Raw genomic sequence first — 16818 nt, forward strand, 5'->3', positions numbered from 1 at the left:
CACCGGTACATTGTACAGTGAAAGATCTCTCAGTATATGTGCTTTATCTATTTGAGAGAACCTTGACGCATGTATCTATTAAAGTTTACTTATCTGCCTAGGCATATAGAAAATCACAAAGCAATGCATTTTGATTCAAGGTACAGATTATGAACACATTGTTATCAATACAGTGACGGTCGCAATAGCAGTTACAAACCTAGTAACACCATGGGATCTAAACATAATCCTATCTGAACTAATTTATTCATCTTTAAAATCTACACACAATCCTTTTCATAACAAGCAGTAGCAAAGGCAGTGGGTTTGACATTGACATTCTGTGTGATAAGTACACTTCTTTTTATATTTTGTGTTGCATACACATGCATTCAAAAGAATAAAAAGAAATGTTGCCACGTGGAGACCTTATGCTTGCAATAAAAAAGTAGTTTAAAAAAAGTAAATAACTTGAGACTTACGAATAGCGAAATTGCATTGAGCCATCCATTTGTTGTCCTACAAAATCTTGGAGTACCTTTTCATGTTGACAAATTAAGTTCATAATTTCATTTAAAGCAAGCATTGGCATAGCCAATAGGTCTCGCCTTTGGGACCTTATAAGTGTGTAGCCATGCAACAGTTGCATAACTAAATACTTATAAGGTCCGAAAAGCGAGACCTATTGGCTATGCCAAGCGGCCGTGCGGCCGCGAAAGTGATCGCGATCAAACATCAAAGCGGCCGTGAAAGTGAAAGTAATCGCAGTAAAGCGCGGCGCCCGCGCACATGCACTGTAGCTCTAGGCTGGCCTGGTAGCACTTTTTGGAGCCCTCTCAATAAGTCTCGCCAGATCAGCGTATGCGCTGGGTCAGGCGAGACCTAAACACACAGAGAGGAAACTACATATACAAGAAGTCTATCGAGTTGTCATACTGTCTGTAACGATCAAAAGGATAACAGAGATAACAAATGTTTGTCTCACATGGGAGTAAGAGCAAGGCAAAAATAGTGAGTTATTCTATTCAGACATTTCAAGATTGCTGAAATTCCTTTACAGGTTGGGGAGAGCAATTTCCGCGCGGACCTGAAATATCTACAATTTAACATTCCTTAACAGACATGTGGAATTTGGCTGCATTCATTTAAAAATTCACAAATGCACGCTATGTTTGGTGCAGCAGACCTCTTTTCAGCTGTTTTGGCAATCTGGGTCATTTTTCAGCCTGCTCATGGGTTGGAATATGCTCCACTGTTTTAATTACGTCTCGTTACACCTAGCCTAAAGCCATGTATATGTTTTTTTTTCCTGCCCTGTAAACATTACTTTTCGTCATAGATGCATGATGGGATATGTAGGTGGGACTAGTGTATTTATTGTTATTGATGTGCAAACAATGCCAGGATCATACCCTAAGTGCAGCAAACAATAAAGCAGGCAAAATAAAATCAGGTGAATTAGTAACGTTTTATCCACAAGGATTCTCTGAGATATTAAACTGACACGATTAAAAATGAGAATAACTAAAATATAAAGAATTAATAATAATAAACCGAGAATGTGTAAGTACAGTGCAAGCTAAAAATAAATAAAAGGAAAAATGCACACGAGAACTTAATGGAAAAGTGTAAAAATCCACTATTGGTGTTCACAATTTATATTTGTGCTGGTAGCTTAAAAAGAGCTGGTGGATTTTTGCTTAATCATTGTGAGGTAATTTTTAGACATCAGTTCTTTAAGAAGACTACTGTAAAGGTTTGATCCAGCCACTCTTGGCGTTCTACCCCAACTACATATGGACACCATTTGCAGCTAAGGATTTTTGTATCCGAACAGGAGAGCAGGAGTCTGATGACTGCTGAAGATGGTTTGTCGTGTTGTACCTTGGGTGTTTGCTATCGATAAATTGCAGAATCTGACTCCGGCCCTTTGTTTCACCTGAAATCCAGAGTCCTCCAATACAACTGATTCTGATGGATTTCACATGATCGTTTTTGCTCAAATCGAAAATAATGCGATACTTAAATATAGAGCGATACAATATTGTATTCTAGACATCGCCTATAGCAGAATTAGTAGTTTGCAATGCTCTGTGTCAGCGTAGGGAAGACTTTTGATTGGTATATTAATTAATGCATCCGTCTGACCTTACATGGACCTGGATCTGAGTGTCAAAATACAGCTGAGAATAAAGAGTGCATCCAAGTTATGTCAAGCAGGACTGGTGATGGGTTTGGCTGAGAGGGGCAGCTCCTTGGTAGAGAGAGCGAGGCGCTAGGTTTCTTGCTTGGCACTGTAATACGTTTTGTTGATGTTTCTGCATATGGCTTCTAGCCTCATCCAGTTCTATTTCCAGAAGGCTGTCGGCCATTGTGGCGGTGCTTGGTTTCCTATTAGGCACTAGAATCGTGCGAGTCCTGTTGGACTCTGCAGTGTGATTGGTTTAGAGGCGTTTTGCATTCGCTTCCTCTGCTGCCGTTGATCTTGGGGACTAACTAACGTAATTCTCACTGCTCTTGTATGTTATGCAACGCATATAACTACGTTTCTTCCCAGTAAAATAACCACTTACCTGTTAACAATAATTTAGCAGATTGAAGTTATAGATTCTCATTAGACACGTAGATCTCCTCCACGAGCCTTTGAGCAGTTCAAATAGCTAGCTACCCGTGCACAATGAGAGATTCACAGGGGTGGGAAATACATTCTGACGATGCTTTGGCAGGTTGAGGCTCTGTGGAGCAGTAGGCGACGTGTAATACGTTTTTCATTACAAAACATCAATTCTACTTTAACTAGGAAAATAATTTTCTAAACAGACCTTTGCAGTTTTCCAACCAAACCACTAGATGGCAGACGTATTCAATGCATGTGAAATTGGAACTTGAGTTGCATTTTTGTTTGCAGGGACAAATTTACTCACTTGAGTCCGCGCACCGTTTTGTCTAAAACTAATAGTGTCCTTGGAGATGGAACATGCTTTTCCGAGAGTCGTGGTTGAAAAGAGCCACCGCATTTTAAGATCAAGAAGTTACCTTTTTACCCTTACTTTGAGAGTCTGGAACGCTTTACTCGACTATCTCTCCGTTATATTTTTCTCACTCTTCCTATACATGTCACATTAACTTTCAGTCTAGTGAGATAATGTTGTAATGTTTAGAAAACTTCCCTGGCAGCGTCATTGTAACCTGTGTTTTGTATTTGTTAGATTGAGGAACAGAAGAAAAAAACCGCGCGGACAGACTACTGGTTACAGCCCGTAAGTAAGCATTCATTGAAGAGGGAGCGCGTTGTGAGAAAACTGATGTTAAGCACCTTTTCTTTGAACTCCACATTAAGAAGCGTGATATGTTTATGTATTGTTACTGATAGCTATACGGTTCAACCGAAGATAAGCTGCTGGGGTTGTAACATATCTTCCAGAGACATCTCCTAGTTTAAGTATTCGCCGAGTTTGTCCAGACTGCGCACACTCTCTCCTGCTCACGAGACAGAGGTTCTTTTCTATCAGACCTCGAAAAATCATGAAAATGCTACCAGAACTGCAGCTCTAAAGAGTTGAATAATCTGCTCGATCGAACTGTGATGCGCTTGACCTATAATCTGGTCTCTGTGTGATTCTAGGCAAATATTTAATTTCACAGTCGCCTTTTTCTTCATTCTAACGAGAGCATGTTCAAGTATGTGAGGTCAGCATGCCTGCTGTTCAAAAACTCTTGTTTGATTTAACAGACTAAACATTTGCTCTCTGTCTAATGTTATCTTATGTTATGTTAGTGGACATTTGTAGAGCGCAACTATCATTCCGGGGAGCATCATGGCGCTAAGCGGATCGCTAGGTTGAAACTGCGTACCTGAGGGTGAAAGGAATGAATTAAATAAGTGCTCTGCATAGTCCATCAGAGGCAAAAAATATCCACGTTTTCAGGGCCTTCCTGAAGAGCGTTTCGGATTGGATAAGACAAAGGTAGTTGGGGAGTTGGTTCCATGCTTTGGAGCCGATCGCTGCGAGAGATTTCCCCCCTTTTGAGACCTCTCTAAAGGCTGGGGGTTTTAGCGGATTGGCGTTAGATGATCTAAGGGTACGATGAGGTACATAGCGCGCAAACCAGGACCGGAGGTAGTGAGGACATGAGGAGTGAAAGATTCGGAAAGTGATTATCAGGATATTTGGAAAGTGATTATCAGGATCTTGAACAGGATTCTTTTATGGATTGATAGCCAGTGTAGTGCTTCCAGGGCAGCCGATGCAGATGATCTCCTGGGCCATTTTAGTACTAGGCGGGCTGCTGCGTGTTGTACCATCTGGAGTTTATGTAGAACCAACTTGTTGTCACTCGCATAGAGGCTGTTGCAATAGTCCAAACTTTATGTGATTTGGGCTACTGCAACTGCTTGTCTCGCCGCGATGGGTAGAAAATCAAAAAACGTTTTGAGTGATTTTATAGTATGAAAGCAGGTCCTAGCTACTGCTAATGATTGCTGGTGGAAAGATAGTGTTGGGTCAAATTTGATTCCCAGATTTCTGGCTACCTTTGCTGTATTTGGGGAAGTGGGGGTATCAGATGGCCACCATAAACTGGGAGAGAAGGTTTTTCCTTTCCCCAAAGGTACGAGGTCAGTCTTTTTGAGTTGCACTTTAAATGGTTGGCTTTATCCATTGAAAAACAGCTGTGAGACATTGGCCGAAATTTTCTTCAGCCTGTGTGGTATTCTTATCTAGGACCAAGATTAGCTGCTTATCGTTCGCATACGAGATAGTCTCGATGTTAAAGGACGATATGAGACTGATAAATGGGGCCATGTAGGCATTAAGGAGCCCCCGGCTGAGGATGGACCCTTGAGGGATGCCAGAAAGCAGGGGTTTTTCTGTTGATTGATATTGCCCAAGGGTGATGACTTGTCTTCGGTTCTGCAGGAACACTTTAAGCCAGGCCGCAAGATGGGAGATGCCGTATGATTAGATAATTGAACCCACATACATAAAAGGTTCACATGACTCCTGACTTGCCGCTAAATTCACTAATAATGATGGATGGGGCAGAATTGTTTCTTAGTTCATGTTTAAAAACTCTCACTTTTAATAAATATATTACTAAAGCATAATGTGGTAGCACACTGCCACTTACAGAAAGCACGTTTTCCATTGAAAATGGCCATAATCTTTCCCTCAGACATGCAGTTTTACTGGTAAAACTACATAGCGTATAAACAATGAAAGTCTGGCTCTGGAAATATTTCTCATTTGTACATCACCAAGCAAAGTGTTCTGATTTGTTTTGATCCTATGTAAACTTTTGTATCCATCACACTTAAGAATAAAAACAAAATAGCTGTTCGAGCATATGAGCTGCAGATTATACACTGTGCATAGATCGCCATCTGTTGTTGGGCCCGGATGTTTGCAGTTTGTTTTTCTTCTTGGACAGTCTTTGGAAGTCACGAGTTCGGTGACTCCTCCTTCGGTCCGTACTGCGCATGGGCTTCGGCTCCATCCTCAGATTGTTTTTTTCCGCCATCGGGCTCGGATGTAATACTTCGTGCTCCGGCTTCGAACCTCTCCAGTTCGACCTTCGACGAAAAATCCTCGTCCATCGAGATTCTTTAGACGGAATCGACTTCTTCATCTCTCTCTTCGGCACTTCCTCGATTCCAGGCAGCGGCCTTCGGGCCTATCTCGACTCCGGTCTCGGCCGATGGAAAGGACTCCCTTCAAGAAGTGCCCAAAATGTGGGTCTAAATTTCCCCATCAGGTGTGCAACCTCTGCCTCTCTCCCGAACACGAGGCCCGAGACTGCCCCGCCTGCAAGTCTTTTCGATCGAAAAAGACTATTCGGGATCGACGAGCTCGGCGCACCATGGCGCACTCATCAACCTCGGCTCCACCTGACATCTTCGGAGAAGACACCGGAGCTTCGGGACAGCAGCACACCGAGAGGGAGGAAGATGTCATCAGCGCTTCCGAGGCCGACGACTCCGACGTGGAGGAGATCACCCCTCCCCCTCCTGCGCCCATACCGAAAGAGACTCCGGTTACCCCTTCGCCTCCGGGCCTAGGGAAAGCCAAGCATACTGCTTCCATCACCCCACCTTCGGGCCCGGTGAAAAAGCATCACAAGTCTCCTGGCGGCTCGGACTCGAGCCAGCCTCCCAGCGGCGTCGACAAACATTCTTCGGCGCCGAAGAAAACAAGTTCCGTTCCGAAGCCATCGGTGTCGAAACCTGGCCTCTCGGTGCCGACCAAACACAAATCCCTCGGCACCGACGCTTCCGTGTCGAAGCCTGCCTCGGCGCTGACCAAAAAATCGGACACCCCGAGAAAGCACGGCGCGGATAAACCGACGAAGCCTTCGGTTCCGAAAACATCGGCACCGATGGAGGAATCGGTGCCGGAGGAGCTTTTCACACCGGATCCTCTTCAAAAGACTTTAACTAAGGATCCCAGGACTGAACATTTAATTTTGTCTTCCAAGAAAAGTCTTTTGGACAAGCCAACTCCTCCTCCACCACCAAAACGGAAGGACTCTGCCACATCCCCGTTCAGAGTACCCTCCCCACCACCTCCACCCCCTCCATCTCTGCCCCCACCTTCTCCACCCTTGCCTCATAGGTCTCCAACCCCGTCTCCAGACCCTGATGACCACGGAGATCCATTCTATGATCCCACAGATGCCCCGCAGGACCCCACTCCTCCGGGAACACCTGACCCATGGGAGGATTATCACAATCCCGATGTCCCAGATGTGCCTCAGGATGATCTCTATCCATCCAGGCCGTCTCCACCAGAGGACTCCCTGGGGTTCCACCACCTCTTACAACGGGCGGCACATTACCATGGGGTGGAATTACACAGTGATCCAGTTGAGGAAGACTTCCTACTTGACACATTTGACATAGCAGATAAATCCACCGCTATATTACCCATGCTTAATGGGGTGACCAAGCATGCCACAGAGGTTTTCAAAGACCCCGTTAGAGCTAGGGTCTTAAACCCCAGAATAGAAAAGAAGTACAAGGCAGCCCCCACGGATCCTGTATATATATTAAAGGACCTGCGCCCCTAGACTCACTAGTGGTTTCCACAGCTAGGAAGCGCTCCAACTCTCAGTCATCTGGTGAGGCTCCACCACCTGATAAGGAGTCCAAGCTTTTAGTTGCGTCAGGCAAACGCACTGCCTCGCAAGCTGCCAATATGTGGCGCATCGCCAACACGCAGGCGCTGCTAGCAAGGTACGATAGAGCGCACTAAGATGAGCTGGAGGCACTCATGCAGCATCTCCCGGAGAAATATAAGAATAAAGCTCATGAGCTAATACAAGAGGGAAAGATTATTACCAACACCTCTATTAAATGTGCACTTGACGCAGCAGACCCGGCGTCCAGGGCTATAAACACCAGTGTCCTGCTTCGCCGTCACGCCTGGCTCAGAATTTGAGGCTTTAAACCAGAGGTCCAAGCATCTATATTAAACCACCCTTTTGACCAACAATACTTATTTGGCCCAAAAGTAGACGAAGCCCTGGAAAAAATGAAGAAGGATACAGATACGGCGAAGTCTATGGGAGCCCTGCAATCACAAACCCCTAGACGCTCCTTTCGCCGTTCCTCCTTTCAAGGCTCTGGCAGAGGTTACTCTTCCGATAACGCCTCCACATCCTACAAGTCCCCTCCTCAAAATACCTTCTCAAAGGGCTACCAAAGAGGTGGATATAGGGGAAACAATAATAAAGGCAGGGGCAAAACCAACACCGCCCGTTCTGCCACACCGCCCACACAATGACTTTCCCCCGCTCCCCCCAGACCATTCCACTCCGGTCGGGGCAGACTACAACACTTCCTTCAAAACTGGGAGGCCATAACATCAGACAAATAAGTAACCCAAATTATTCGGTCAGGATACTGTCTCGAACTAACCTCTATCCCCCCAAATATTCCACCCAGACACCGTGCGATGTCACAAGAACATACCACACTTCTGAAACAAGAGGTACTCTCCCTCCTGCAAAAACACGCGGTAGAGCAGGTACCCGTCGATCAGCAAAATCTAGGGGTCTACTCTCTGTACTTTCTCATACCGAAGAAAGACGAGACCCTACGACCCATTCTAGACCTCCGGCCTCTAAATGCATACATCCATTCAGACCATTTTCATATGGTAACTCTTCAGCAAGTTCTCCCACTCCTCCGTCAGGGCGACTTTCTCACTACACTGAACCTGAAAGACGCATACTTTCATATCCCAATACACCCTGCTCACAGAAAGTACCTCCGATTTGTGGTGGACGGCCAACATTATCAGTTCAAGGTTCTCCCCTTCGGGGTCACAACCGCACCACGGGTGTTCACCAAATGCCTGGCAGTAGTGGCAGCACACCTCCGAAGACAAAACATTCACGTCTTCCCCTACCTGGACGACTGGCTCATAAAAGCCGCGTCCTACCACCAGTGTGTACAAAATACAAACACTACCATACAACTACTTCACCAGCTAGGCTTTACGGTGAATCACCAAAAGTCCCACTTGATACCGTCTCACACAAAGCAATACCTCGGTGCCACTATAGACACCTCAAAAGCTATAGCCTATCCCAACTCAGCCAGGATCGCAAGCATGCAAGCCCTGCGCCAAAAGTTCCTTCTTCAGCACTCTCTCCCAGCAAGAGTGTTCATGAAACTAATAGGGATGATGGCGTCTTGCATTTTCATAGTGCCTCATGCAAGACTTCACATGCGTCCACTCCAAGAGTGCCTAGCACGCCAGTGGAACCAGGCCCAGGGTCAGCTAACGGATCTGGTGTTGGTGGATGGCCGCACTCATCGATCTCTGCAGTGGTGGAACACCACAAACCTTTCCAAAGGGCGACCGTTCCTGGACCCGGTTCCTCAGGTGATTCTAACAACGGACACATCGCTCTCCGGCTGGGGAGCGCATCTATTACACCTCACAGTGCAAGGTCTATGGACGCCACAACAGAGGTTACTCCACATCAACCATCTGGGGTTATTGGCGATCTTTCTAGCCCTGAAATCGTTTCAGAAACAAATTTCAGCCAAAGCAGTCCTAATTCGCACAGACAATATGACTGCAATGTATTATATTCAAAAACGGGGGGGGGGGGGGACACACACTCTCCCCAGCTCTCCCGCTTAGCACAGAGCATATGGAGATGGGCAATTCTACAAAAAATCTTTCTCCTGGCACAACACGTCCCAGGCATACAAAACACCATGGCAGATCTGCTCAGCAGACAAACGCAGCAAATGCACGAATGGGAACTGCATCCACAAGTTCTTCACCCATTCTTCCACCAGTGGGGGCATCCTCAAATAGACCTCTTCGCCACCCACGAAAACAAAAAATGCCCAAGCTTCGCTGCCAGATACCCACACACATTGTCCAAAGGCAATGCGATATGGATGAACTGGTCAGGCAAATTTGCATACGCCTTTCCACCTCTCCCGCTAATTCCATTAGTGGTACGGAAGCTACAACAGCACTCCCTCAGACTCATTCTGGTAGCTGCAACATGGGCCAGGCAGCCGTGGTACACCACACTACTACAGCTCTCAGTGGCTCCTGAAATATTAGAATTTGGATACCTTAACCTTCCCCCTGATTGCATGAACATTATCAGGGAAGCCAGACGTCCTACCACTCGAGCATGCTATGCCGCAAAGTGGAAGAGATTTGTTGTTTACTGCCGTAACAATACAATTGACCCCTTCGATGCACTTTCCTGCAGCTGTTTTGCCTACCTGAGGGGTGTAAATTTCGCTGGCCAACTATTCACCAGTGCTGCCACATTTCCTCGCCTTCCTCGTGCTGTGTGTCTCCCCCGCCGCCGCCACTGCATACTGCGGACGAGAGCAGGGGAGACTACAGCCCCCAGGATCCTTTGCGGCCGCTGACGCCGCCAACGCGCCCGGAGGCGCTTAAAAACTCGTGGCTTCCTCGGGGGAGCGGGTCACTTTCCTGCAGCTGTTTTGCCTACCTGAGGGGTGTAAATTTCGCTGGCCAACTATTCACCAATGCTGCCACATTTCCTCGCCTTACTCGTGCTGTGTGTCTCCCCCGCCGCCGCCACTGCATACTGCGGACGAGAGCAGGGGAGACTACAGCCCCCAGGATCCTTTGCGGCCGCTGACGCCGCCAACGCGCCCGGAGGCGCTTAAAAACTCGTGGCTTCCTCCGCGTCGCGGGACGCGCGCGGGCGTCGCCGGGCTGAGCCCGGGCAGAGGGCGGGCCGTCTGTGGCCGTCAGAGGCCAGAGGAGGCCGGGCCGGGCCATCACCCTTGGTCACCGAGTCAGGATCTGGACTTCTCCATATTTGCAAGAGGACATTTGAGATAAGTCACGGGGGGGCTTGAGGGTCATCCAATGTTGGGTTACATATCGGATAATACCCACTGATTTGTGTTTGTAATAGGTTCATCATTAGTGGACTAGTGGGGATAAGGCAGCTCAAGGAGGGAGTGATACGATATTATAAATCCGTGAGGCCAAAGTTGTGACATGGGGAAAACAAAAAAAAACCCCAGTAGAACAGGGGTAGGAGTAAAGGGAACTCTAGACGCTTTTATCACACGAGCAGAATCCTTGTTGACACACGAAATACTGCTGACGGAGCGTAGGTTATCCCATGACTCCCTCCTGGCACATAAACGATCGTCGTTGGGGACAATAGCTGAGTGTGTTACACCAGGGGTTAGTACCCTTGAAGGTCAGGGCACCCCCACCCATAGTAAAACCAAGCATGTTATCACAGCACAAGTCCACACAAAGACGTTAGTAGATGGGGGACATGAGTTAATGGTACCTGAGGGGTCTCCAAGTTCCACTCGCCAACATGATATTTCACCCTCGAGATTGAATGTAATTGTGTTAGGAGATCTAGAGTCAGATACATCGGGCAATAGGGCAACTGGAGATGAAGAGCAGAACGGTATTATACCAGGGGGGGGAGAGGGAACCTAACACTTTATCAGGGAGGGAACGAGAAGTGATTACCCGCTCTAAGAAAGCGTTATTAGTGCCAGGCCCCACCCTAATCTCCACCCCCAGTGAGAATGCAAGGTCTCCGGCTATTTCACATTGCAAAGGAACGAATAAAACTAGAAAGGAAAACAAATCGAAAAAGGGAGGCCCCAGAAAAGACCCGTTAATTGCTGAGGAAGCAAGAATTCGCCCAACCTGTAAACCATGTGAAACTCGCTCTCTGGTAAATAGGAAGGAATGGTCACAGGAGATATTGAAAGTATTAGAGTCCAATATAGAAGCCCTTCTCCGTAAACATCTGGCCCCCTTAGCGGAACACATTAAGAAAATTGATGAGAAAGTTAACAGGTTGTTAGAACCACATAATGGTGAACACCCAGTGTCCCAATTAATGATGAGTCAGGAAGGGTTAGGGAGCGCTCTGTGCCCTGCCAGTGCCGGTATAAATAGTAGTAGGCTGGCAGAGAGTGAGCAGAGAGTTGCTCCTATCGTGAGTAAGGACAAAGGTATACCCCCTAACACCGTACCCCCTTGCTTACAATACGAGGGTAATAACAAAGGGCTGGTAGTAGGCCGCAGCCTTTCAGACGCACAGGTGCAGAGTACACCGGGTTTGCAGACGCTAGACTTGCCTCCAGCATCTTGCCCTTATACAATAGTCTTAGCGGGAGTCCCAGCCCATAATCGTGATAGAGAAGAGCCCACAAGTTCCCTGATCAACAAGATTAATCATTGGTTGTATAATAACGTGAAGGGAGTCAAGCTGAGGAATAGCCAAATCCTTATGGCAAGGAGGGTAGCTTGGGTTGGACCCTCAGAGAAAAAATTTGCAGGGGACTGCGTGATTGTTAACTTTAGAGACCCGCAGATGGTAAAAGAATTACTTACTTCTAGTTACGGGATTTTTGACAGAGGGTCGACAATAAAAATGCTTCCACTTAACTTCTTTTACAGGGACAACTCAACTGAATTACGCCAAACGATTGGGAGAAGAAGGGTAATACCCATTACAAGAACCAATAGTCTGGGGTCCGTCCCAAATCGGTTCACCCCACTGTTTGATGCAGCAGTGATGGATGAACTTGATTGACTGGCCCAAGGTGTGTATATGGAGTCCCCACCACCTCCAGTTAATTTAATCCAAAAGGAGATCGTGAATATCACGGGAAATACTCCTGCACCTAATACCAATCAATACGAGGTTATACCAAAAGTTAATAGCTTAGTTTCTGGAGGGACTTATCCGGCAGGATTTTCTTCTTTTTTAAAACAGCCTACCTTAGTCAGGAGCAAGATAAATCATGAGGCTGAGGAAATCAGGGTGGTATCATGGAATATTGCAGGAATCTCAACCAAACTAAAAAACAAGGAATGGTTAGATTTCAGTCAGAAATTTCACGTTATTTGTTTACAAGAAACGTGGGAGACGGATAGTAGTGCTCCACATCTAGAGGGATATAAAATGTTTTTCGTGTCTGCTCGGAAATCTACCATGGGAAGAGCGAAAGGGGGACTAATAACGTATGTGTCTCTTGCTTTACAAGGGACCTGGGAGGTCTTGGGCTGGAGCTCGGATAATATACAGGGAATCAGCTACTGTAAGAAGGGCTTAAGATTTGTTTTGATAAATTTTTATAATGCGGCCCAGTCAATTCAGAGGCTGAATTTGCTTGAGGATAGATTGGCAGATCTACATTCCAGGGGAAATAATCCCCCAATCCTGATCCTGGCGGGCGATTTTAATTGTCATCAATGCCCACACCTGAAATGGGGAGGGGGTAAATGGGATTCCTGCCCATCCACCAAGGATTGGCACCTAGAACATACATTGGAAGGTAGCAAATTGGGAAATATACTGGGCACATATGATTTAATGCCCACGATGGATTTAATCAAACCTAGGAATTCTAACATCATTAACCCAACGTTTAAAGGCAGGGGCAGGGATACAATTATTGATTTTATTTTTGTTTCACATTGTCTTAAATACAGGATCGTAGATTTTAATATAGAGATTAGTATTTTTAGTGACCACAACCCCTTGGTGTTGTCATTGATGGATGAGGATTCTTCCACACAGGCAAGGCCTAGGATGACGAGGGGCAAATTGGAAGCTATCGACCAGGGTAGGCGCATACGTTGGTCAAATATAGATGGGGAAGCAGTTTATAAAAAACGTATTGCTTCGCCCGATAGCGGGATCTGGATGTGCCTAGACCAGGAAGTCAAAGGTAAAAAACTGATAAGTGTCTTTGAAAGTATGGCAAGGGATATTGACAAGCTACTTAGGGCCAAATCATCACCCATGTCGAACCTTCCACCAAAATGGTTCGACAAAGCATGCTCCAGTGCCCAAAAAGAACTAAAACGGGCACTCAAAAAGGTACCTAAAGATAGGAGTAGGATTGTGGAATGTAGGGCACAATATAAATTGGCCATAAAGAAGAGGAAACATACTATCCACTTTGAGGCCTGGGAGAATTTAAAGGAGGCAGCGGAGCTGAGAGACATGTCTAAATTTTGGAAGGTGATAAATGACCCAATTTTTCAGCCACTGAACAATGAGAAGATGGCTTGTAATATCCTGCCAGAAGCATGGGTCTCTCATTTCAAAAAGTTGTATAACCACGGCAGTGGAACTGCCCAACAAGCTATAGATGTGGGTACTCTTCCAAACTCATGGGAGCAGTTTAAAGTGGGCGAGGTTAAAAATGGAATACTCGCCCTGACAAGAAACAAGGCCCCGGGTCCAGATGGGATTCCCCCTGATCTATTTTTATCCCAGGTTGAGCTGTGGGCCCCTATACTCACGAGAGTTTTAAATACAGCAGTGGAAGAAGGAATGCCCAGGTCCTGGTCAACCGCCAGCATTGTCACCCTATTTAAAAAGGGCAATAAGAGCGATCCTCAATGTTATCGTCCGATTTCCTTAATTGATGTGTCGGCAAAGGTGTTAGGGAAGGTGATTCTAAATCGTTTAATGGACTGGGCAGAGGAAAACGAAATTATCACAGACACCCAGTACGGTTTTAGAATGGGCCGCTCCACATCAGACCAATGCCTCAACTTATATAACTTAATCGCAAAGTACACTGTGGCTGGCGAAGGCACAGATTTTTTTTAGCCTTCATGGACCTCACAGCAGCCTTCGACCGGGTTAACCGAGGAAAATTATGGGAGATTTTAGAGCTGCTAGGGGTGGACTTAAGTTTGATATTCATTTTAAAAACACTGCACATGAATACAACATCCCAGGTTAGATACAGCAACGAGGGGAATCTCACCGACCATTTTTCTTGCACAGGGGGTGTGAGACAAGGCTGCATCTTGACGCCTTTTTTATTTACACTGTATATAAATGGTTTGGATAAAGCCTTAAGAACATTGGGGGTTGATTGCCCGAGAGTGGCAAATAGAAGTATACCGGTCTTATTATATGCGGATGACGCAGTACTCCTCTCGCGTACAGGGAGGGGACTGCAGTCTCTTATTGATGGCTTTTGTGAGTTCATGGCAAACCTAGATTTATCCCCCAATCTAACAAAATCCTACATCATGGAAGCAGGAAAAAGACCAACAAGGAATTTTACTTTTAAGATTGAGGGACACAAACTAGAGAAGGTCGAGGTTTTCAACTATCTAGGGATAATCTTCGATAAACACCTCAATTTTAACACACTAATTTCAGAAAAATGCAAGCAGCATGTGAGCATAATGGGCTCAATTATGAACCGAGCCACGAGATTAGGCCGTTGGTCATTGATGGAAATATTGAATTTATACAATTCAATTTGTTGTTCCAAAATCATGTATGGGAGTGAGGTCTGGGGATTTAGAAGCATCTCCACTATACAATTGGAGGAAAATAAGTTTCTTAGGAGGATTTTGCAAGTTCCTCAAAGCATCCCGGCCCATATTATCCATGAGAGCTAGGGCTCCCCTACATTTCTGATAGATTAAGTCTTAAGCCATTATTGTGTTGGATTAAAATCTGGACCAACCCTGAAGCTAGTCTAAGTAGAGAAATAATTATAGACTGTATTAACAGGGACAAAGGTCACAAGATACCATGGCTCAAATACGTGAAGGATAAGCTGGAATGGCTGGGTTTTGCCAGATACTTCAAGGATCCCACGTCCTTAACACCCCAGTTAAAAGCCACGATAAAAGCAGAATATATGAGGCGGTTAGCCTGCGCTCTGGAAGACCGCGAAATATTGAAAGGGTCAGTACGATCACATATATTAACAAAATCTGTTGTAGGTTTAGAACCCTACCTGGCACAGATCTATAACAAAAACAATAGATTTTTAATGACCAGATTTAGACTGGATCTTTTACACCACATTTTAGCTGTTCCTGCAGGGTTCACGAAAGATATTGGTTCAAAGGGTCCCTGTGGCTGCGATCTGGGATCTCCACAGGACACCCTCCATTTTGTATTCTTTTGTCCACTATATGACTACCCGCGGGCTCTCTTTTTAAAAACCATCCTAAGAGTGAATAAATTCACCCAAGTTAGGGTAGCACTCTTATACTTAAAACTTTCCGCGGACCCTTTTACTTTGTTCTGTACTGTAAATTTTTTAAGATTAGCAGCAAAATTGAGGAAATCTAGAAGGGAGGTGTAAGTAATCCTATTTGCCGGATATTACGGATGTGGCATCGGGTTTAAAGCTCCTCCACAAGAATGCTATTCATTGCGTACACAACAGGAGATAACCCGTGGATTTTTGCAATTGTTGTACTGCAACGTTTAGAGTATTTGGGATGTTATAAGAAGTCTCTTTTTATATAGGCCACGGCTTATTTTAAAATGGATTGTTTTATGTAGACTACGATCATGTTTTTTAATCGATGTTATTGTATTGATATCCCATATTTTTATAGTTGTTAGCACCCCGCACTTTATAAAACTATGTATTTGTAACCTATTCAGATGTTTAGGCCCAACCCTGTTACCGTGTTCTTGGAAAGGCCCACTAGATATGTTTTATCTTAATGTTTTTATGATGAATTGTTCATATTACTGTATGTGTAAATATACTGTTCTTTTTCTGGATGTTTTAATATCCGAATAAAGATACTTTTGATGATGATGATGATGATGCATCCATACAGCACATCATATGCTATCTGCTCCATCTTCAAAGGTGTAACCTGGCATATTCATCCATACGTCTACACCTAGCAGCAATTGCTGCTTACCTACAAAACAGACAGCATTTATCACTGTTCAGAGTGCCTGCTATTAAAGCCTTTATGGAAGGCCTTAAAAGAGTAAATCCACCCAGGGCACCACCTTCCCCTGTATGGAATCTAAACGTAGTTCTTACAAGGCTAATGGGTCCGCCTTTCGAACCAATGCATAAATGTGAGCTACAGTTCCTCACTTGGAAAACAGCTTTCCTCGTGGCTATCACTTCCCTTAGAAGGGTTAGTGAGATACAAGCGTTCACTATACAAGAACCCTTTTTACAGATACATCACAGCAAGGTGATACTTCGCACAAATCCAAAATTTCTGCCCAAGGTCATTTCCCATTCCATCTTAATCAATCGGTGGAATTACCGGTTTTTTTCTCGCAACCCCAATCTGTTGCGGAAAGGGCTCTACATACACTTGATGTTAAAAGGGCTTTACTGTATTACATACAAAGAACGCAACCCTTCAGAAAGACTAAACAGTTGTTTGTCTCCTTCTCTCCACCGCGTAAAGGCTACCCCATCTCAAAATCAGGGATAGCTAGGTGGATTGTAAAGTGCATACAAATTTGCTATCACAGAGCAAAAAGAACATTATCTGTTCCACCTAAAGCCCAATCTACAAGAAAGATAGGGGC

At 45.3% G+C, this 16818-nt stretch overlaps 1 protein-coding gene across 2 annotated transcripts in view; it reads left to right on the top strand.

Moving 5' to 3' along the window:
• The window catches only part of KIN (Kin17 DNA and RNA binding protein), a 138490-nt gene that overhangs the window by 68232 nt on the left and 53440 nt on the right, over positions 1 to 16818 (top strand). Inside the window, exon 9 of one of the 2 annotated variants that reach the window (XM_085653536.1) lies at positions 3189 to 3239. The exons of the other annotated variant lie outside the window; for it this stretch is intronic. Within the exon in view, the coding sequence (XP_085509662.1) occupies positions 3189 to 3239 (51 nt within the window). The remainder of the gene's footprint in view (positions 1 to 3188; positions 3240 to 16818) is intronic. 2 annotated transcript variants of the gene reach the window in all.

The sequence above is a fragment of the Triturus cristatus genome, chromosome 4_1 (assembly GCF_964204655.1).
Source record: "Triturus cristatus chromosome 4_1, aTriCri1.1, whole genome shotgun sequence".
In the NCBI taxonomy this organism is placed as follows: domain Eukaryota; kingdom Metazoa; phylum Chordata; class Amphibia; order Caudata; family Salamandridae; genus Triturus; species Triturus cristatus.